This window comes from Typopeltis vanoorti, chromosome 11, assembly GCF_054136105.1.
Source record: "Typopeltis vanoorti isolate ZY-2024b chromosome 11, IOZ_Tvanoo_1.0, whole genome shotgun sequence".
Lineage (NCBI taxonomy): Eukaryota > Metazoa > Arthropoda > Arachnida > Uropygi > Thelyphonidae > Typopeltis > Typopeltis vanoorti.
The window spans coordinates 139079587-139101474 of record NC_143559.1 but is presented as its reverse complement, the minus strand read 5'-3'; the positions used below and the strand labels follow the sequence as shown (position 1 = coordinate 139101474).

Genomic DNA, 21888 nt, shown 5'->3' with positions numbered 1-21888 from the left:
AGTGCCACCAAAACTCAATTCTGTCTGATCTCTTGCTGGAAAGAGCCCACATCCCTCCCCCTTACCTTCAATAATACTGAGATATCCAAACACTATCAGATTTCTCTTCTTGGACTGACCTGCATCTCTGATCTCTCCTGGCACAACCATACGTCAACTGTAGCGTCTGCAACCACCAAAAAACGTGGTGTACTTTTTCACATAAGATGCTACTTCACATCCTCAGCTGCTAACTCTATATACAAAGCCTAAATCTGCCCAGCCATGGACTGTTGTTCCCATATTTGGAGTAGTACCAAAATCCTCTCTAAGATAGCTCGATTCTATCCAAAAGAGGGCAATTTGGCTCATTAATGATTCCTCTTTCTCACAGACATTCAGTTTCTGCCTTGTGAGGATGGGACTCTCCATGAAAGTATATACAGATACTCTCATGGAGAGTGCTCTGCTGAATTATTATTATTATTATTAGTGACATCTCCAAGGAGTCCAAAGACTCATCGCTGGAGGGCACATATTGTACAGCTCTCCATCCCAGCACTACACCGAACCTCTACTACTGATCACCTACATCAGCGTTATCTACATTGGCCACTATTATTCCTTCACTCTCCTCCAAAATCATTAAAACAAGAGCTACTGCTAACCCTTTTACTGTCCATCTTGAAACTCACCAAACCATCTTCACTTCCTCCTCTTTTATTCAGTCTACTTCTGTCCTTTGGAACAGTCTCTCCCATCTTCCTTCCCCTAAGATTACAATCATCAGCTGTTCAAGCAAAATGTGAACAGACTCCACCTCTCTTCTATTCCTCTTGCCCATACATGATACAAATGTACTATAGATCTTGTGGCCTTTTATATGTGGATTAAATATTAAAAAAAAAAAAAAAAAAGTTTCCAGAGATGACCTATTGTTTCCTCCTCCCTCCATTTCCCACCATTTTATGAAATCTTATAACAACCCCTAACCAACTTGAATGTCTCTAGTCAATTGCCTCTGGACCCTTTCCAATATTTTTTTCATCCTTTTGACAACTAGGTGACCACATCTGTGTACAGTAGTCCATATATGGTCCAATCAAAGACTTATACAATGATCCAGAATCCATACTTCCACAAGTCAGTGTTCTCTGCATCATTGCCAGAATTCAATATGCTATCCTCACAATTTTGGTGAGGTGTAATGTATTTGATTAGATATAATATATTTGGTTTGGTGTAATGTATTACAGTTTTGTTGTTGTTTCTTTAAGATGCTTGTGGTATTTAAATCTGCACCAATATTGAAGAGGGCTCTCAAAGTCAAACATGCGATGATGCAGTTGTATGTTCTAAAGCTACTGAAAATGCAAACTAAATATTTAGGTCGTCAGTGGCGGAAAAGCAATATGAAGACAATGTCTGCTATCTATCAAAAAGTACGACACAGGCTGAACGACGATTGGGCATATGGCAATGGTAAGTTTTTGTGTCTTTGTTAACCTTTAGTGTTTTTAGGTATGTGTTATTAATAACTTTCTTTACTGATGTTACAACACCAAACCAACTAAATTGCAAAAAAAAAAAAAAAAAAGTGTACTAACTGGCTTATATTTTTCTGGATTTCAAACCAGCATCTTCAGAGTGCATTACATGTTACAGTTAACACACAACGAGTAAGTGAAACAATTCAAACCGTAATGGACACAAGATCCAAAGTCCTAATTTTGTGCCCTGTAATGTTGTAAAAATAAATATATATATAACAGCTATGTAGGAGTTGATCTTAAGATAACAGTCTCTCAAATGTTTGACAAATCAATGCAACTGCCAAACTTGTTCATGTTAAGAGAATGCTCCATAGCCATGGCTGACTAAAAAGGTAATCTTTTTGACCTGTAACAACTTCTATAAAGCACATTCATTTTCTTCCATCTAATCTTGTGTGAAGGAGTTCAAACTGGGGTCTGTCAGTCCAGACTTGCCATTATAATGTTAGTGAATGTATTTTATGTTCTCCCACAGCAGATATTAAGAGATGTTCCTGTCTGTCAATAGTAGGCCAAATCGCAGTCACATGGAACTTCATACACTCCAAGATATGCGAAGGGATGGAGTTTATCTTTGGAGAGCAGCTCAGAGTTTCTAATTTAACATGTGGTGCAAAGGTTATATTTTATTAGTACTTTGAGTATCTTTTCGGATATAGAGAATAGGAATATTGGTGTTTTGTTCTTGTTTGTTTGAGGAGGGGGAAGTAAGAGGGCCACATAGTATTTTATCTATTTTGTAGGAACTGTAGCTATTGGCCAGGAAAGTATGGCAAAGATATTTAAATTCAGTGGAAAGAGCTACATCTTAAAAACAAATATCCCTAGCCCTGTGTGTAAGTGTTTTAACAATACCATACTTTTGGACGGGATGATGTGATTGTTTATATAGATATCTTCCTCTGTGTGTTGGTTTTCTATAAATGGAAAAAGATAGTGAACTATCTGAGAGCTAGGTGACTATTGTGTCAAGAAAAGGCACAGTTGTTGAAAGTTTTTCACTTGGTTATATTATAAATTAAAGATACCAAGAAATTTTTTACTTGGTTTAATCTGTTATCCAAGTATAAGCAAACAAAGTTTGCACCTGAAGTATCTTTCTGGACTGGGGAAACTCGTGGCAAAGGTGGTATGACTTCACATCACTTGCCTTGGTATCCCATAATGCAAAGCACATTCCTTACAGACGTATAATGCTATGCGTTATGGGAAGGGTCACTACCCAGACCAGTTTCGACCTTTATTGAGGTCTCATCAGTGGGAGCCAGACCTGGATGTGAGTTACCAAGGTTGAAGTAATGCAGAAGTCATATTTTCCTATATGAGTTGCCAAAAGATGTCACACCTTATTATTAAAATACTGTAAAATTACTATATTTACTTTTTATTAATCTATTTAATTATTTAATGAATGGATGTCTACTGTGCATTGTACTATTTTTCTTATTTATTTTATATCGTAGTTGCTTCAGCTAGTTCAGACTGTCTATAGACTTCAATTTCTAATTCATGCATAAAACTCGCAATTAATCTTTATCCTTTAGTCCTTAACTTAGTTTTACTCCCACCCACCCCTCTCAAGGCTGTAAATATGCTCTTGCACATGCTTGAATTGTAGACTTAGACTTATGAAATGCCTCTGGCTGGAGCCAAGTCCTTAATCTACTTTGCCTTATTTCACTTGTTTTGATCCTTAAATTTTTTTTTTTATCGACTGCGCCATTAAGGATCGCGTAAAAGAATTGTTGTTCCTTCCCTTACATACAAGAGAAATGTTCAGCCAAGCACAATAATAACTCCTATTAATTATTCAGTCAGTCGTGGCTATTACTACTCTTGCTCACACAGGTTCGGTATTTTTATGAGAAGTGCATTGGCTAAACAAGATCAGACAAGCTATTAACAAAACCAACATGTTTATTCTTACTAAGACAAATTATGTACAACATTCAAACAACGCATAACACATGTCTAATTCTCCACAAAATCAATTAAGCATTTCGCTTAAGCTTTAAGGCAAAGAAATTATAATTACACATTAACGTATCAGACACTTGGAGGATACTTAACACACTTAACTTTCTCTCACGTTGTAAACAATAAAAGGCAAAACTTAACCACATTCATCCTTAGCATTACACAACATAAGCAAATCTTGAGATCTCTGTATTCTACTATTCACGTTCAAACTAAAATACGACTTTCCGATTCTTTCTAACAACCTTCTATGCCACTAGATAACAGAACCAACATTTGTTGTTTGAACTTCACAATCTAGGATATTACATGAAACATTCTATTTACAATCTTTCTAGTTCATTACACAGTCATAGATCCTCAAGGCTTATGGGCACATTCTGCTTCTTCCCAGCTAACTTTTGATCGGGCACCAGGACATGGCTGTGATAATTGGGCACACAAGTAGATCATTGGGGAATCTCATGGTGGGATATCTTGAAAAGGCCATCTCTGCTACTAGCCATCTTTGTCGGAACTGCTGTTTGCGGGAATGCAACTCTCCCCACTCTCGGAAAAGCTTGCCACAGGAACAAACTTCAAAACGAGAGCCCCCTAGCCACTCAATCTCTCTCTCTTTTATATCATTCTCCCGACCTTGGCCCTTCTTCTCTAAAATTCCCTGGATTTACTGGAGGGTTTTCTCCATCACCCACACTATCGCTGGGTTTTGGCAGGAAAACTCATAATCTGGTGACCTTCGCAACTGTTGCTAGCTTTAGGTCTCCTAGCCTAATCCTGTCTCAGCTTAATTTTAGTTACAAATCTAGTGGTTCTTATTCATTTAGTTACATTTATCTCAGTACAGTGAGTTATACATTCTTTTACCTAGAAGTATAATATGTAATTTAATTGCTCGTGTAAAATCGACATAGAAAAAAATATTTCTATTTTTATTCTATATGAGATTTTACAATACTCTGGATTAGAAATAAATAGTTGTTGAAAGTTTTTAACTTGGTTATATTATAAATTAAAGATACCAAGAAATTTTGTACTTGGCTTAATCCATTATCCAAGTATAAACAAACAAAGTTTGCACCTGAAGTATCTTTCAGGACTGGGGCAACTTGTGGTAAAGGTGGTATGACTTCACATCACTTGCCTTAGTATCCCATAATGCAAAGCACATCTCCTTGCAGAAATAGATGTGCTTTGCATTACTTCAACCTTGGTATCTCACATCTGAGTCTGGCTCCCAATAATGAGATCTCAATAAAGTTGAAACTGGTCTGGGTAGTGGCCTTTTCCTTAATGCATAGCATTATACATGTCGTCAGAGAGATGCGCTTTCATTATGGGAGATGCTAAGGCAAGTAATGTGAAGTCATACCACCTTTGCCACAAGTTGCCCCAGTCCTGGAAGATACTTCAGGTGTAAACTTTGTTGCTTACACTTGTATAATGGATTAAACCAAGTACAAAATTTCTTGTTATCTTTAATTTAAAAGGCAGAGTTATTAGATTCTTTTTTAGGGTGTTAGCTGTTTAGGTAGGTAAAAGTATCCAAGGTGTTTTGTCCATGGGGTCAAATGACAAACATATAAGTATCAAAGCATAACCACATTATGGGCTTGTATGTAACTGTGATAAGAGAGAAATTAGTCGGAACACTAAATTAGCTGTATACAAGACAATGTTCAAACCAGTTTTAACGTATGGATCTGAGAGCTAGGTTAGAAGTAAAACACTTGACCAAAGACCGCAGATATGAGATTCCTGAGAAAGATTGGAGGTGTCAACAGATGGCATCAATGGTAATATCATATTAAAAACAAGGATATTAGGAAAGAACTTGACATTGTCCACATCCAAGAATGCATTAGCAGAGCTAATCTCAGGTGGTATGGTCATTTAAACAGAATGCACAAGGAAAGATTAACAAAACAAGTGTTCTCTGCCAGGTTGGCAGGAAAACAACCCAGAGGAAGACCAAGATATAGGTGGATTGATACGGTACAAAGTGCCTTAGATGATGGAAATATAAGATCTGATAATGTTGGAGTCTTGACAAGTAACAGACTGATTTGGAGGAAAATTGTTGATAGGAAGTTAGTAATGATGTAAATTTTTCATGTAGTACTATTATATCCTGTATACCCCTTGAGGGTACATGTCAGGAATTTGATTATGTATTTTGTTGTCAAAGTGTTCCATGTAAAAGTTAGCTGGGGGGGGGGGAAGAATGACCCATAGCAGTAACATTAGTCTATCTGTAGATTTTTCTTTGTCATCTGAAGTAACCTGCATGCATAATAAATTTGAATAATTCAAAGATATCAGGGAGAAAATTAGACTTTATTAATTCAAATTGTGGTACATTAGTAAACAAAGATGTGACATTGAAACGAACCGTTATGTCTGTATTTTTAAGGATATGATTTTTAACTGTGATTTGAAATGGACATTATTTTTTTTTATAAAAGTAGAGGAGTTGCCAGTAAAGGGGCAAGCAACTTAGCTGACATAAATATTAATATGAACAGGTTTTATTTTGTTGATTTCTTTGGGCCAAAAAGTCACTTATTTTCAATAATTTACTGATTTTTTTTTTTTCTTTTGAGACATAGTGGGTCTAAGTCAATAATTTGGTAAGGAATTGTCATTTATGAGATCCTGCATTTTTCTGTTATAATCTTATTCATTCATTATAACTATGGCATTAACCTTATCAGCTTTAGTAATCACAATATTTTTATTCTTTTTTTTACCTTGATCACTTTGATGGACCTGTTGTTTCATTCAGGATGTCTCCACAAATGCAGGTCACAAAGTTCCCAACAATGGTGATCTTGAACCATTCTTCTCCATTTGTTTCCTATCACTCTGGTTATAAGGTTTTCTCTTGGTTGATCTTGGATACCACTTTGTGACATGGCAGGGCCACTATACCTTGTTGTGGTATATGGTTTTCACTGTGTCTTTTACTCTAGTTAATTTATTGATAGTTGTATTTGTGATGTGGCCTTTTTTACTTCTCCCTGAGATTCTTCTTTCTATGGCATGCTGGATGGTTTGTAGACTCGGTTCTTCTTTTTGTGTGTTGCTCCAAGTTTTGGAGGCATAGATTAAAAATGGAAGGACACAGCTGTTGAACAAGCTAGCACTTATTTTGATATCTAGCTTAGAATCTGTGATATATGGATTTCATACAGTTAAAGGAAGTCCATCTAGCTCTTTTTGTTTTGATATTTCTTCAGAAATATTGTTGTCCATGTTTTTTTGTTTGACCAAGGTATGTGTATATACGTAGATAGGCTTATGTATTTGTCAGACATGTTGTAATAGATTTCACGGTATGATATGAACACAGATGGATAAGAAAATAACTATTTATTAACTTAAAAGCTAATATTTCGCCGGTATTGTATCCAGCATCTTCAGAGCACACGACACAAAGTTTGTTACAAATGCAAGACAACCACAATCCGGTATAACAGTGGGGCTAGTATAAGTAATTGCAGCGTGCAATACAAGACTAAAGTCCTAATATGGCTTTTAAGTAAATAATTATTAAATTAAGAAATATTAGCTTTTAAGTTAATAAATAGCTATTTTCTTATCCATTTGTGTTCATATCATACTGTGAAATCTATTACAACAAGGTATGTGTAGGATTCTACACTTTCTATGGTGAAATTATTTAGTTGGATGGTATGGCTTTGGCAGTATTCGTTTCTCATCCATTTGGTTTTGTCAGGGTGAATTTTTAGTTCTATTTTATTACAGGCATCATGTACTTAATGAAGCAGTGTTTCTAGTTGCAGAGGATCTTGAGCTACGAGCATTATATCATCTGCAAACATTAATATTTGGAGCAGCCCTCCATCAATGTTTATGCCACCTTTTAAGTTGATTTTCCTTAACCCGACGCTGGTGAGGTTTGAAAATGTAACAAAAGTGGTAAGGTGGGGTCCCACATACCCACCCAAATAATGTAGTGTATTATAGAAATCCATATCTCTTTAATCAGTATTAGATTATGTATTCTTTAAGATTCTTCCTCACAGTCTTATTCTGTATCGGACTCATGGTTACTAACTAATTCTAAATCAATTTCACTATCATCTCTGCTAAATGGCTCCTCATCTGTCAAAGTGTCATCTGGTAAAAAAAATATATATATATATATATTATTCTCAAAATACCCTCTAAATATTTACGAAAACGTATTTGCTTATAGTTGGTATGTAAAAATATGGAAGACACAGCAGTAACGATAATATTTTAGTAGAATATACATGAAAAAAACTTACGTTTCGGAAGTAAATATAGTCACACTTTTGGTAAGGTGGGGTCTGGTGGACCCCAGCACACTTTACACCTCTGCACACTAAACTTGCTTGTGCTTAACAGCCTGTCGTCTATGGCATTGAGTAGCAGGTTATGGGAGCGGAAGCTATACTGAGGCATGACTCACTGCCACGCATTGTTAAAAATTTACAGTCAATTTAAAATCTTTGGGGTCTGTGACATCCCACCTTACTAAAACTAGGTTAAAGTGCTTTCCTAGAGTACGCATAAAAAGGTTTGGTGATATGACATCTTGTCACACATCTCGGTTTATGGTGATAGTTATAGGGGCGTAGAATAAGGTTGTTTGTGTAGAGCTACCAGTGTTAATTTCTTTAATTAGATTGATGTGGACTTGATCAATTCCTTGTTCTAATGGTGCCTATAAACCTGCAATATATTCTATGGTGTCGAAAGCGTTTTTAAAGTCAATAAATAGAAATCAAAGAGGGATCTGGTATTCTTTGCATCGTTCACTAAGTTGGGTGACCATTTGTATGTGATCTGTTGTAGAATAAAAATTTTTTTGAATCCTGCTTGTTCTTTACTATTATTTTCTTGAAGGATGGTTTTTGATTCTGTTTGATATAATTTTTGCCATTAACTTGCAGATATATAGGATGGTAATTCTTGATGTCTTTGTGTTGCCTTTTTTGAAGAGAAGAATTGTTTCTGTCTTCCATTATGATGGTATTTTTCCTTCTTTTAAGTACCAAGTAAATCTTTTGCCCAGAGTTTTATAAAGTTGTGGTCCTCCTTATTGAATATCCTGAATTTTCATCTGATCGATGCCGGGAGCTGTATTTGGTTCCATGTTTTTGGGTGTATATTCTATTTCGTCTGGAAGCACTTCTGGTACATCATATATATTATCAAGTTTTAGTTCAGGTAAAGGATATTTTGATGCAAAATGGTCATTGTAGAAGTCTTGTACTATCTTTTCCATTTTTGTTCTGTGTTTTCTTCTTCCATCTTGATCTAGTAGTGCAATTGGAATTGGCCTTTTCATAGTTAATTCTTTTTCAACTCTTTTTAGATTTGGCAGTGTTTCTCAGTCTTTTTTCCCTGTAGGTTTGATGGTCCTCTGGAATCTTCTTTCTTAAGACTTTGCAAATAATTTTATATTTTAGTTGTGAGTTTGGTTTATCTTTCAGTTCTGTTCTTTCTTTTTTTCTTTTTTTTTTTTTTTAATAGTAATTCAAGGTTTGTATGAAGAGTCTTTCTTTTCTGGGGTGTTCTTGATTGACTAAAATTTTCCATGTACTGAGTTTGGTTTATCTTTCAGTTCTGTTCTTTCTTTTTTTCTTTTTTTAATAGTAAATTCAAGGTTTGTATGAAGAGTCTTTCTTTTCTGGGGTGTTCTTGATTGACTAGAATTTTCCATCACTCGGATACATTTTCCAGATTGTGTCATAATCCTTGTCATATTTGGTAAAATTCCATTTTATTTGATCAACAGATTGCTTAAACAAATCAGAATCTAAATATTCGGGTCACTTTGCATGGTTTGAGATTGCCCATATTTTTTCTTCCTTCTTTTGGTCAATTTGCAGGATGACTCGTAGCAGTTGGTGATCTGTCTAAATGGATGTCAAAATACTTTCTGTTCCTACATCTCGAACTATTCTTTTTCAGTCTGTTAAAATATAGTCTATTTCATTTCTTATTTCATTGCCATTTGGGGATTCCCAGGTCCACCTTTTTCCTGCTCTTTTTTCTAAGAAGGTATTCATGATGAAAAGTTCTGCAAATTCTAAAAGTTTCTCTCCTCTTTCATTTCTGTTACCAAGTCCAAAGGGACCAACGAAGGTTTGTTATGACTTGTCTTTTTTTTTAAAAAATGTGTTCTCGCATATTTGCCTTTACCTTCCGTCTTGCTTCCCTTGACCCTATATTATATTTAGATATGGCGCTGCATGCAACCCCCTTATTAATAGTTTAAGATATAGAGCTCTATGTGCACTCTTGCTGTTTAAGTAGTCAAGTAAGCGACTGACCTTTCCTAAAGGGAACTGTATCTGTGAGGAGCCAGTTCCTTTGCTAGAGATGTCTGGAGTTATCTCCTTTTTAAGGTTCAGGAAAAATTTATTTGTTTTGCTGCACCACCCTGAACCTCTAGATTGGAAATACCTTTCAGCCAAGGAGTGAACTCTCAGACTGGTGCATAGTTACTCTGTCATACTTAAAATACCCCACTTTGAAATGATAATACCTTCTAATTTAATTCTAATGCTAGTCGTGACCCTCCTTTATAAAGTCTACTCCCTATATATCCCGCTTTGGTCCAAATCTTTTATGAGTGGTGCATCGGATTCTTAAATTCAGGCAACCAAATGAATAAGAGCAAAAGGTTTATTTAACATATTGGTAATTTTTCACAACAGAGAATTTTCAATCATTACTAAACTACTAAATTACAAAGTAAAAGAAATCAACATACTGGACAATAATCAATGCTTTGGAACAATCTTGTTCAAATTCCAGAGGCTCGCTTTCTCAGTTCTCTAACCAACAATACATTTAAAGTATTAGTAAAACAGTTAGGATTAGGTGATGCTATAGCACCTTAGACATAATTAACAGTCATCACATATACTAGACAAAGCCCTTGGCTTGAAATGTTCACCAACTTTGGTTATATATCACAGTCCTGCCTTAATCTTAATTAGAGTTCTAACCTTTTTGAATGTCCTTGATTCTTAAATTACAAAGTTCTTCCTTTCATACAAAACTTTATCAAAGGCTTGTACATTACCGAACTTGAAGATTCATCAGGCTTATCTCTTCGTTTCTTGGTTCTTTTCTCAGCACTTTGTCTTCCTTCTATGTTGTGGATGGTAATTTCATCAGCTTAGGTTGGTCCACTTGGAATTACACATCAATCAGTATGCCTAGAGATTTCTTGGCACATAGACGAAACTGCATCCATCCAACTCGCTACCTAGCCGCTACTTCCCGGTCTGTAGCCTGCTGCGTAGGAAAACTTCTACCCGTTCATCGTAATGCTTGAAACCGGTGGCGACTCGCACCTCGACCAGGGCACCAATAGAACTCCCACCACACAGAGAGAGAAAAATGATTTTCTTTGTTAGTCTTTTCCTTATAATGAATCCGTCTCCGTCTTGTTTTGCATTGTTGGTTGCTGGGCAAAGGAAAATTAGTGAGCCATCATTCCATCGTGCTGTTAGTTATTTTGTTCTTTTTGTTTTGTTTATGGAGAATAAGTTCATTTTTTGTGTTACCTAATTCTTTAAGTAGGAAGTCGGTTTTTATTCTTATATAACTTTTTAAAGCCACTATTTCTTTCTGTGCTATATTGCTTTTTAGATGGTTGTTTAGATTTGTTTAGGATGCTAGCGCTATGTCTAAACACACATTATTGACTATTGAAGGTGGAAGATTGTAAATGCCTCAATCATCATAATTTCTAATTTTGGAATTTGTTTAGGTGTAACAGCAAAGTTATGTTTATAACTGAGACATTCTTAAGCTTCATCTGTAAGTGCCTGTGAAGATAAATTTATGACTACGTGATCTCATTGAAATTGTAGTCGGAGCATATTATGTTGGCACGGTTGTAGAATTTCAAATTTCTTCAAGTGTCTGCTTTTTATATTGGTGAATGTTTATTTACTGGCTTATATTTCTCTAGATTGCAAACTAGCCTATTCGTGTTACATATTACAGTTAACACAAGACAACAAGTAAGCGAAATAATTCAAATTGTAATGGAGAAAAGCTCTAAAGTCCTAATTTGGTGCTCTCTAATATTGTAAAAATGTATTACAGTAAGAAGTATTTTGATTTGCTACTTACTAAGACAAAACAGTGCTAGTCATTCTTAAGAAAGTTTATACAAGTCACTGAATAGGATGTCTATCAAATGTGAATTGAGCCACTTAATTCATTTTTATTAGATATCTTGAACAATTTATGGTTTTTATGTAAAAAACTTGTTTACTCTTTTACTAAGACTTTCACAGTTTGAGAAAGAGAATCTAAGTGGAAAAAAAGTTTAGATAATTTATAAGATTTGCTGTTGTTTTTTTGTATTACTATTATTTGATTAACTGCTTCCTTTTTTTTTTCCTGCAATATTTTTCATTATACCACTAATCAAGCTAGAAGAAACACCTTGGTGTTTCTTCTAGCTTGATTAGTGGTATAATGAAAAATATTGCAGGAAAAAAAAAAACACCTTGGTGTTTCTTCTAGCTTGATTAGTGGCATAAGTAGTCACACTTTGCCCAGCTAATACCTTCAACATATAATTGTCAAATTCAGATGAAATGGCAAGCTTTATAGTTAGGTTCTCTTCAAAGGGGTGATACTATCTTTGGAATTCTCTGATAATAATCATAATGTTTTTTTTTCCCCTTCTTCTGTCTACTTAGCACAAATTGTTTACATATCCACAAGAATACCAGGTAATCCTTAACATTCCTGACCTTTCATAAACATTTCTACTTTAAAATACATTGTGGGTATCAGATCTCCTCTGATACCCACAATGATTCAATAACAGTGAACCAAAGACCACTTTAAATCTTGTGTACTTTCCCTTTCATATGCCACTTTTTTATATATATATATATATATGCAACTTATGTAACAGCCATTGATGCTTTTCTGTTAATAGCTAAGTCCAAAAGTATCATATATCCATTCCCATCACCTAATTCAACTGTAACATTATTATAAAATGTGAGCAAGTTACTCAAATGTGACCTTTCCTTAATAAGTCCATGCTGCTCTCATTGCAAAGTATAGATTCTTTGTCAACTCATTTTCATATATGACCTCTTACCAACGTTTCCAAAATCTTCACCACCAATTCAGAGATACTCATAGATTAATAGTTACATACAATAGTCTTTGCTCCATCCTTGTGTGCAATGAGATTATCATATGGTCTTTTCATTCCTGTGAAATCATTCCTTTGCTGAGACACAAGTTATACAGCCAGGCCATTAGTACAGTCATTCAGCTGAATGTTCTTTGAGCATCCATGTTATTATCCTATCAGCCTTATTGTCAAATTCTTATTCAGTTTATGCAATACATCTAGCACCTTCTCCTTATCATCCAGTGTAGAAGTAGCATTGAGCTCTATGCTGCATATACCAGATTGATTGCTCTTAGCATAGTGGGTACTCATTAATTGAACAGTCTCTCTGCATCTGCCACTCATATGCCACCTACATTCAGTAGAGGTTATTCTTGCACATTCATTCTTTCTTTTACTTACAGCATAATGATAGAATTCTTTTTGGTTAAGCTTGCAGAGCCAGTTTCTTTTTGTACGCAGACTTAGCTTCCCATCCAGTACTTGTAACCTCTTCTTGCCTGTGTCTTATAATTTTAATAACTTACATTATCCTTATATACATGATATTCTTTTCACATCTTATGGAGCATTCTCTAGGCTCCAGGTTCAATCCTGGTACACCCAGTGATATTTTTGAGTGGAAGTAGATGACTGACTGTTAGCAGCTATCAGCAGGTCTGTGAGCCTCCGTAGCTCAGTCGGTTTAGATGAAGCCCTTTGTTAAGAAAGACTTGGGTTCAATTCCCATCAGTGACGTGAGGAATTATCTGGTCTCTTTTGACGAAAGGTGAGTTAGCCAGTCTCATACAGAGGTAGGGGGTTTTTTTTCACCCGGAAACTCAGGAAACCCGTGAACTCACATAGATTACAGTCAGGAATACTTAAGATGGTCCCTCCAGCCATGGGTCTGATTTGTCAGCTATGCTGGTCCCAAGCCTGGATTAAAAATGGGAGGGGAAGGCTTAAATGGTGCTGTACCTCCCCATAAAAGGGACTCATGGCCATTGAATCACCATACAAAATTAATAAAAAAATAAAATAAAAAAAAGGAGGTCTGTGTTGGCTATTTGTGAAATTTCCTAAAACGTTTCTTGTAGTTGGAAGAGTATAGCCTTTGTTATTGCAGGATACAGAACTTAGGTCAGGGTTGTAATCTTTTCTGAGCAGCAGATCTGAATGTTTCCTCATCTTTAGTATTGAAGATTAATTAGAGGGTATGCTCTTCAGCCCATTCAACTGAAGCAATGCCACAGTCATAATTTTTGGAATATTTTCAGTACTCACGATGGCTGCTAAATTCACCTGCATATATCAATGGGTGATCTGTGGTGAAAAGACATAGCTTAGCCAGAGAGAGAGGGGCTGGAGGCTTGTATACATTGGTGATATTAATATCTTTTACTGTAACAGTGTCAGTGTTGTTTTCTCTATTTGATTTCAAAGAAGTGCACATCTCAACATCATTTGAAACATATGTCACTGCTCCAATGATGTAAAAAGTGGGAATTATGGGAATTCTTCTGCTGAAACTGCATGGGTTTCCTGGAGAAGTAGTCACACTTTGCCTAGCTAATACCTTCAACATTTAATTGTCAAATTCAGATGAAATGTCCAAGCTTTATAGTTGGGTTCTCTTCAAAGGGATGATACTATCTTTAGAATTCTCTGATAGTAATCATAATGATACAAAACTAATAACAGAAAAAACTCACGTACAAAGATTATTTAATAGTATAATTTTCGCCTGAATTATAATTATAATTATAATTTTGTACCTGAGTTTTTTCCGTTATTAATTTTGTATCGATATGTCTACTCACGGTATACCTCTTTTAAAACTTAGTAATCATAATGTTTTTTCTTTATCAATTGATCTTAGTAAGGAAGGGGATAGTGCCCATTTCATTCATAGCCTCTGTGTATTTTAACAACTAAAGAAAATTTTGATGTTTTAAACAGTATTATTTCTGAACTTTTTTCATTATTCATTCTGAACATTTCAAATTAGTATAACCAAGTCTGATATAATTAATATGTAGCAGATTTCACTGTATGGATTGCATGTTAATTGCATAACTCTTGTAACAACAGTTCTGGTTTCCGAAATTTACATTATTATAAGCCAGTCCTTTAAAAAAAATTAATTTTACAGGTCTTTAGTTGATAGGTGAAACTTTTGAAATTTTTAATTTCAGATCTTGATGCTAGGCCTTGGGATTTTCAAGCAGAAGAATTTGCTCTTCAAGCTAATATTAATCGTTTTCACAATAGAAGATATGATAGAGCAGGAAGTGGACATGATCCTGAATTTCAACCTGTAGATAACAATTTTTTAAGTGTTTTAGGCAGAGAAGTGGAATTAACAGATGACTTCAAATTACATTATGAAGCTTGGTTAAACCGTGAAGTGTTCCAAATATCTGTTGACTGGGACCAACTTTTAAATCTAAATTATTTATAATGACATTTGGAATGTGCTGGTTTTAAATAAAGACTGAAGGATCAGGTCCATTAGTCTAGCTACATTGAAATTATTAAATTGGGTAGCAAGCCTAATGTCTGCTCATTTAACCAGTTTCATCTTTTTTATTTATTATTTTTAGGGCACCTCCATTCATGAAGGTTTAGAAACATATAGCACATTAATACCATAGGTAGACCAAGGATTCCTCCAGAAACCCTACTTCAAAGAGAGAGAGAGAGTTTCTGAATGAAACATGTCACTTAGATCAGTGGTTCTCAGCCTTTGTGAGATGGCGGCCCTGTAAATTCTTTTTTTTTTATAAGACGAGGGCCTGGTCCCAACAAATTTACTTGTAAATACATTTCCAATTTTTTTAAAAGTTCATACATTAAACTAACATAAGTATTGATTATGGCATAATCATAAAGAGTATTAGTATACTTATATATATGGTGTGACATGTTGAGAAATATAAAGTTGTGTTTAAATTAGTTATCAATCACTGGACTAATGAAATCTTGTCGTAGCATATTGTCGTTTCCTCAGGCCAACATCATTAAATTAATTTGTGCTGATTTTCATTGATATATCCCATTCTGATCACCAAAAATTTATAATATTATTCAGTGTAAAATTGATTTTAATGATGTTGGTTTGAAAAAAATATGGTAGTGAGAAAAATATTTATGCATTGTAACTCACCGTAGAAGTCAGCTTCAGCTGAGCAGGGGAAGCAGCAGAAGGATGTCAACTTATTATCATATGCACATGCCAAATATTTTATATGCAAAGTATGTAATTTAATAAATAAAAATATATGAATCTCTAAATTCTAAACACTAGTTCCAACATTAATTAATATTTTGAATTTTAACATAGCAATTATAAGTTAATGAAAAAAAATTAAACTTTGTTTCTTTTATTACAAGTTTTAGGCTAGTGACCCTTTTATTGCTGTTTTCTGTCTGTTACCTTATTAATTCTTGGATGAAGTGATAGCTAAACAGATACAGTCAGAAAGTTGCAGGTGATTCCTCTGTTTTGTTTTAAGCACAGTCATGGCAGAAAATTCAGTTTCACAATGATATGTGGGGAAAAACAAAGAAGAAATCTCATTGCTATTTCATGTAAATTTGGATATTCATTTTTCATTCTTATCCAGAATTTCGAATTACTCATAGAATTAAAAGTACTTTCCAGTCCTTTGTCTGATGATAATTCAATAAGTTGAAGGGTTTTTCATGGGAAAGGGGTTCTCTCTTTGTGTTCAACAAAGGGGTTCGCAATCCACATATTTTGCCTCCAGTGATCCTTATGTTTGGGATAATACTTTTCAAATGACATCATCATCTTCAAATGGACTGCAACAATATCTGAAACTGAATTCTGTGAACAGAAATCATCTACTTCCATAATATAATCTGAGTACGACTGAAACATTTCATTATTTCTTTCTGCAATCATATTAAGCCAGAGTTTAAGTTTCTTTTTTGAATGATTCGATCTTGTTCCAAGCATGAAATATTGTTGTATCTGGACCTTGGAGTTTTAAATTTAACTTGTTTATGTAAGAAAATATGTTGCTGAGATAAGTCAGCCTGGCTGCTCATTTCTTATCCTGAAAATAATGTGACAGGCCACTTATCAATTAGAAACAGCTCAACTTCCTTTCGGAGTTCATATGATCTCCTGAGAACTTTACCACGGAACAGCCAACAAACTTCCAAATGGAAAAGAAGATTTTGATGATCAGAGCCCATTTCATCACACAACGCTTTTAACAGTCTTGTATTTAAAGCATTGTGTTTTATATAATTAATAATTTTAACAGATTGTAACAGGACTTCATTAAGCTCAGGTGCCATTTTTTGAAGGCCAGGTTTTGCCTATGAATGTAGCAATGCGTTAACAATAAGTTATTATCTGCCATATCCTTAATTTTAGTGACTAAACCTGAAATTTCTACCTGAAAGACAGGCGGTGCGATCAGTACAAACTCCAATGCAATTTTTCCATTCAAGATCTCTCTCTTCAATGAAACCATTTAAAACTTAGAAAATTTCACTGCCGGTAGTGTGCATAAGTAATTCAGAAACACTTAAGATGCTGTTGTTCTTAATATCTCTAGATTCTTCCAGTTGTAATGCAAACAATTTCAATTTTTTAATTTTTTCAATGAGTTCCGTTTCTGTATCTTCTATCATATCAAATATCTGCCTTTCAACTGTATCATTCGACAATGGGATGTCTTTCATTTCACTTGCCGCAGCAGACTGGCCTAATACTTTTTAATTACAAGCAGCAATCAAAGAAGGCTTAATGAGTTCTTCGCCAATGAAATTAGGTTTTTTACATTTAGCTATCTGTAATGATATTAAATAGGATGGTGTCAGTGGTTGAAGCTTGGGAAATCATTTTCTTTTCTATTTTAAGTGCATCTCTTTTATGCATAAAGAATTCAATGGGTTTGTTGACTAGATTAGAATGTTTTATGTTGAGATGTCGGGTAAGTCAAGATGGTTTCGTAACTTCATTTTCCAGAACAGTAGCACAAATGACACATTGAGGTCATGGCAATTGGTCAGTGTGAGGGCATTGTATGAAATCAAATTTCAAATAGTTGTCCATGTACTTACGAGTGAATGCAGACTTTTTCTTCTGAGTGCTGGTGATTTTCCCCTCCTTTTGTACATCCTGGAGATTGCTTTATTCATCCACCTCCGTGAGGTGGATGAATCACTATTTGTTGCATCACAAACACCTTCAATAAGAGATTTTTAACACCAAAATTAAACAAAGTCCCTTGTCTCTTATTCATATTAAAATTAAAACTTAAAAATCATGGCACTTGGGTTTCGAAACAAGTATTTACACACTGCAATGCGAACTTGCGAAGAAACAGTATTCAGTATTACTAGATTTGAGAACCAGATACAGACTTGGAAAAATTTTCTTTATACTTCCTTGCTGATTGGTCACTGATGTTTGCAACACAGATGTCATTTCGTTCAGTATTGAGAACAGAGGATACACCACCCATTGTTGTAATTGGTTTGCAGGCAATTTTTATGACTGGTCATAAACAACAGTATTCCCTTTCCAGAATGTGGAAAGATTTCAATGTTCTGAAAATTCCAGATCATTCATGAATACTTCCATGTTTAAAAATACGCAGCTTGGTCACTGACATTTGCTACACAGATGTAGCAGATTTTCAACACATTCACGAATATTATTCTCCTCGGAATATTTCAACTATAAAATATTTATTCATGAAAAATGCTTAGAAAACTAAACTGACAAATTCTAGGAGAGCCTTTCACAGCCTGGTATAATTGATGCCAGGGTCCAGTACTGGACTGCAGCCCAGTGGTTGAGAAACACTGACTTAGACCTTCAGTAAGGATGACAGTCTCACACCAGGTGATGAAATCATGTAATGTATATGATTTAAAAAAAAAAAAAAAAGATGTTTAAGAAATTTGAATAAGCATTAATCTTATCAGGTGTTGTTGAAGAGTAATCATAAAATTCATAGTTATGGAGGGGGGGATAGCTCACTGGTTATAGAGATCTTTAGGTAGTAGTAGTAGTGTTTAGAAGCATACAAATTTTGGAAGGAATGTGCAGATAGTAATGGACTAGGTAGAGGACAACTATTATGATTAAGCAGCATGAAAAAGAAGCTACATGAAAATAAAATAAAATTAAATAACATACTCCATTGTCAGTCTTCTTCCCAAAGTGAATCTTCCTAGCCACCAGAATTTTGTTTATATTAGCCTATAGAGTTTATTCTCACATAAGCACAATACCGATTAAGATATCGTATCAGTAATATATTTAAATCTTATTTGAGCAGGCACCTCTTATTAATTTTCGACGACCCAAATTAATAAACAGGTTTTAACTAATTTAAATATGTTAATTTTATTTTGTACATACTTCAATTTGTATCTGGGAAGTAATTTATCATTTTATGTAAAGGACTTTTCATTGTAATATATAATTTTAATCTTAAATATATATATTTATTTATTTAGTTATATTGGCAAGTGGTACAGTTCAGAAATTTTGAAAGAAAATAATTTAATTTTGTAAAGATGTGAAAGTAACTACAACTGTGCATCATCCTGAAATATTAAATGAAATATAAAAGATAACTGTGATTGCATTTCACTTGTATTTATGAAAAGAACATTTTCAAGGTTTATGATGAAACAGAAATCTAACCATCTGAGATCTTTTGCTGTCAATGTTACAGTAGTTATATCTGTAAGCAAATGTTCTTGGCAGTAAACTTTCAAAAAAATAGTTCCTCCTATATAAATGAACACTTCATGTGTTGTGCCATATATTTCTCTGTCAAGTGTAAAAGTTAGTATACACAAATTAGCAAATGACATCCAACCTCAGAAATCCCACCAATTTCATTGAAATTTTTGAGGTTGAATGTCACTTTTCTTTAATAATTTTAAAGCCAGTTTTTTGTTTATTTTTTTATTTATTTGTCTGAAATTGTTACATATAATAGTTTATGCATGAAATGTGATTGTAAATTATTTTTTTTTTTAATTTAAGATTTAGAAACCTAAATAATCCATAATAAAGCAGTAATAATTCAGAAGCTAAGTTGTAGAAAGTTTTTTTTTTCACTTGGTTATAAATTAATTTAAAAATGTAAGAAATTATATTCTTGTATAATCCTTTATCCAAGTGTAAACACAAAGCTTGCATGTGAAATTTCTTCATCACTAGGTTACCTGTATATAGAGGCCAATTATACACATCCAAAAGGATGTGTGCTTTGCATTATGGGATACTAAGGTTAATGTGAAGCCATTGGCCTCTGTATACATATAGATAAAGCTTTAAATAATAATACAATTTCTTGGCATTTTTAATTTAATGGGATGCTAACATTCAACCAGTGAAAACAGTGGCTCATAATCTCATGAGCTAAAACAGTATGACTGCCTATCTGGTGACATGTTGAGGCTCCTTTAGCTGAGATAAGCACTTGCATTTATTATCACAGTGACTCAACTAAACCACAGAATGTGTCCTGAAGTATTCTGGTCCAACTAGACAAGAATATCTCAGAAGTCAGAAACTTAGTGAAACACTGCCATCGACTGGGTACTGCATTTCATGTGATCCCACAAATGTTCGATGGGATTCAAATCAGGAGAATTAGGCAGTGGAAGTATACAGAATGCTTGGAAATGTTCTTTGAACCATTCTTGCATGATGTGAGCCTTGTGATATCAGGATATTGTCTTGCTGGAAGAGTCCAGATTCATTGCACCATGTAAGCAATACCTGGTCCAAAACAATCCCTAGGTAAGAATTAGCAGTCATAGTGTGTTCAATGAGGATGAGATGACTCAGCGATGTCCATGAAATAATCAGGATACTGCCACCACTGGCTTGTTTCTAGCCAGCTATGTAGTGTGGTTGGTTGGATGATTGTGGTGTTTTAGCTCATGGATGTATTTAAGTTCTGGAGGATAAAACTCATTTAGTTTATCACAAATGCTTTAAGTTGCATGCTTTGAATTTCAAGTTTTCTCATAAAAAATCAAAAGCAGAAAAGTAATTTGCCCTATTTTGCCTTTAAATGGAGCAAACTAGGTACTGTCAGGAGAACAATAGGGATACTGTATAAAGTTATATTTAAATAACACAAAAGTTCTCTCATGGCTTTGCACTACTTTTAATTGTCCCACATGATCTCTTTTTAATGAGCACTGCACAAAAATATTGACAGTTCATAATATTTGTAACCACGTGAGACTTGTTTATCATCTTTCCGTATTATAAAAATTTTGATTTATTTTGGTTAAAGGTTTTTGTTATTTGCATGGTGAAGAAGATATTATAAATTGAGAGCTAACCTGACAATTTCTATTGAATTTCTTTTGGCTTTAAACCTTCTTTTACAAAGAATTTTATAACTGCATGATACTCAATTTTATCTATTTCAAAGGATACAGACAAACTTTTATGAATTTCTAATGAATTTATTTTGGCTTTAAACCTTCTTTTACAAAGAATTTTATAACTGCATGATATTCAATTTTATCTATTTCAAAGAATACAGACAACACTTTTGCTTCAGACAGCTGTATAAAACAAACTACTTGATAAAATCACTTGCAATTTCAAATGGATGCTTATGACAGATGTACCACATTAGAAAAAAAAATTCTTGCTGATAGTATTGCCATCTATGGTCGAGGCCGAGAACTTTTCAGACCACCCTCTTAGTTGTGAGTAAAATTGTTTTTACAACTAAATATTTTACCTTTCTAGTTTTTTGTTATTACAACATCTGTCATGGATCCTTTCATATACAAAATACTGTAATAGTAAAACACATTTAAAACTGATATCCTATTAACAGTTGTTTTCTAGACTGTTGATGGGATGTTAGGTTGTCCAAACTAGTGTGTTGTTTGTCATTAACCTCTAGATTTTGGTCTACCTCTGGATCTTTTTTCTAGATATTTTTGCTTCGAACACCTGTGAAAAAACTTAGCTTTCATTGTGTTGAAGCGAACTTACCATCTTCTGTCAACTCTGTTACACGTTCATTGATTATAATATCTAGTTCCTTTCATTTTCATCTTTAATATTATGGCAATCAGAACCGCTGACTGCCATAATAAGGATTTACGCACTCTGGTAAGAGACATTCACTGAGCAACCACCACACCTGTCCATCTCTGCAGAGGGTGTAGTGTGATTCGCCT

The 21888-nt window shown here is 34.3% G+C and overlaps 1 protein-coding gene across 3 annotated transcripts in view; it reads left to right on the top strand.

Annotated features, from left to right (window-relative positions):
• Window positions 1-19738, top strand: part of Strip (striatin interacting protein) — a 367915-nt gene extending 348177 nt beyond the window's left edge. For all 3 annotated transcript variants that reach the window (XM_090400054.1, XM_090400055.1, XM_090400053.1), the window contains 2 exons: window positions 1257-1461; window positions 14865-19738. In XM_090400054.1, coding sequence (XP_090256180.1) covers window positions 1257-1461; window positions 14865-15130 — 471 coding nt within the window. In that variant the 3' untranslated portion in view covers window positions 15131-19738. The remainder of the gene's footprint in view (window positions 1-1256; window positions 1462-14864) is intronic.
• The last annotated feature ends 2150 nt before the right edge of the window (window positions 19739-21888 follow it).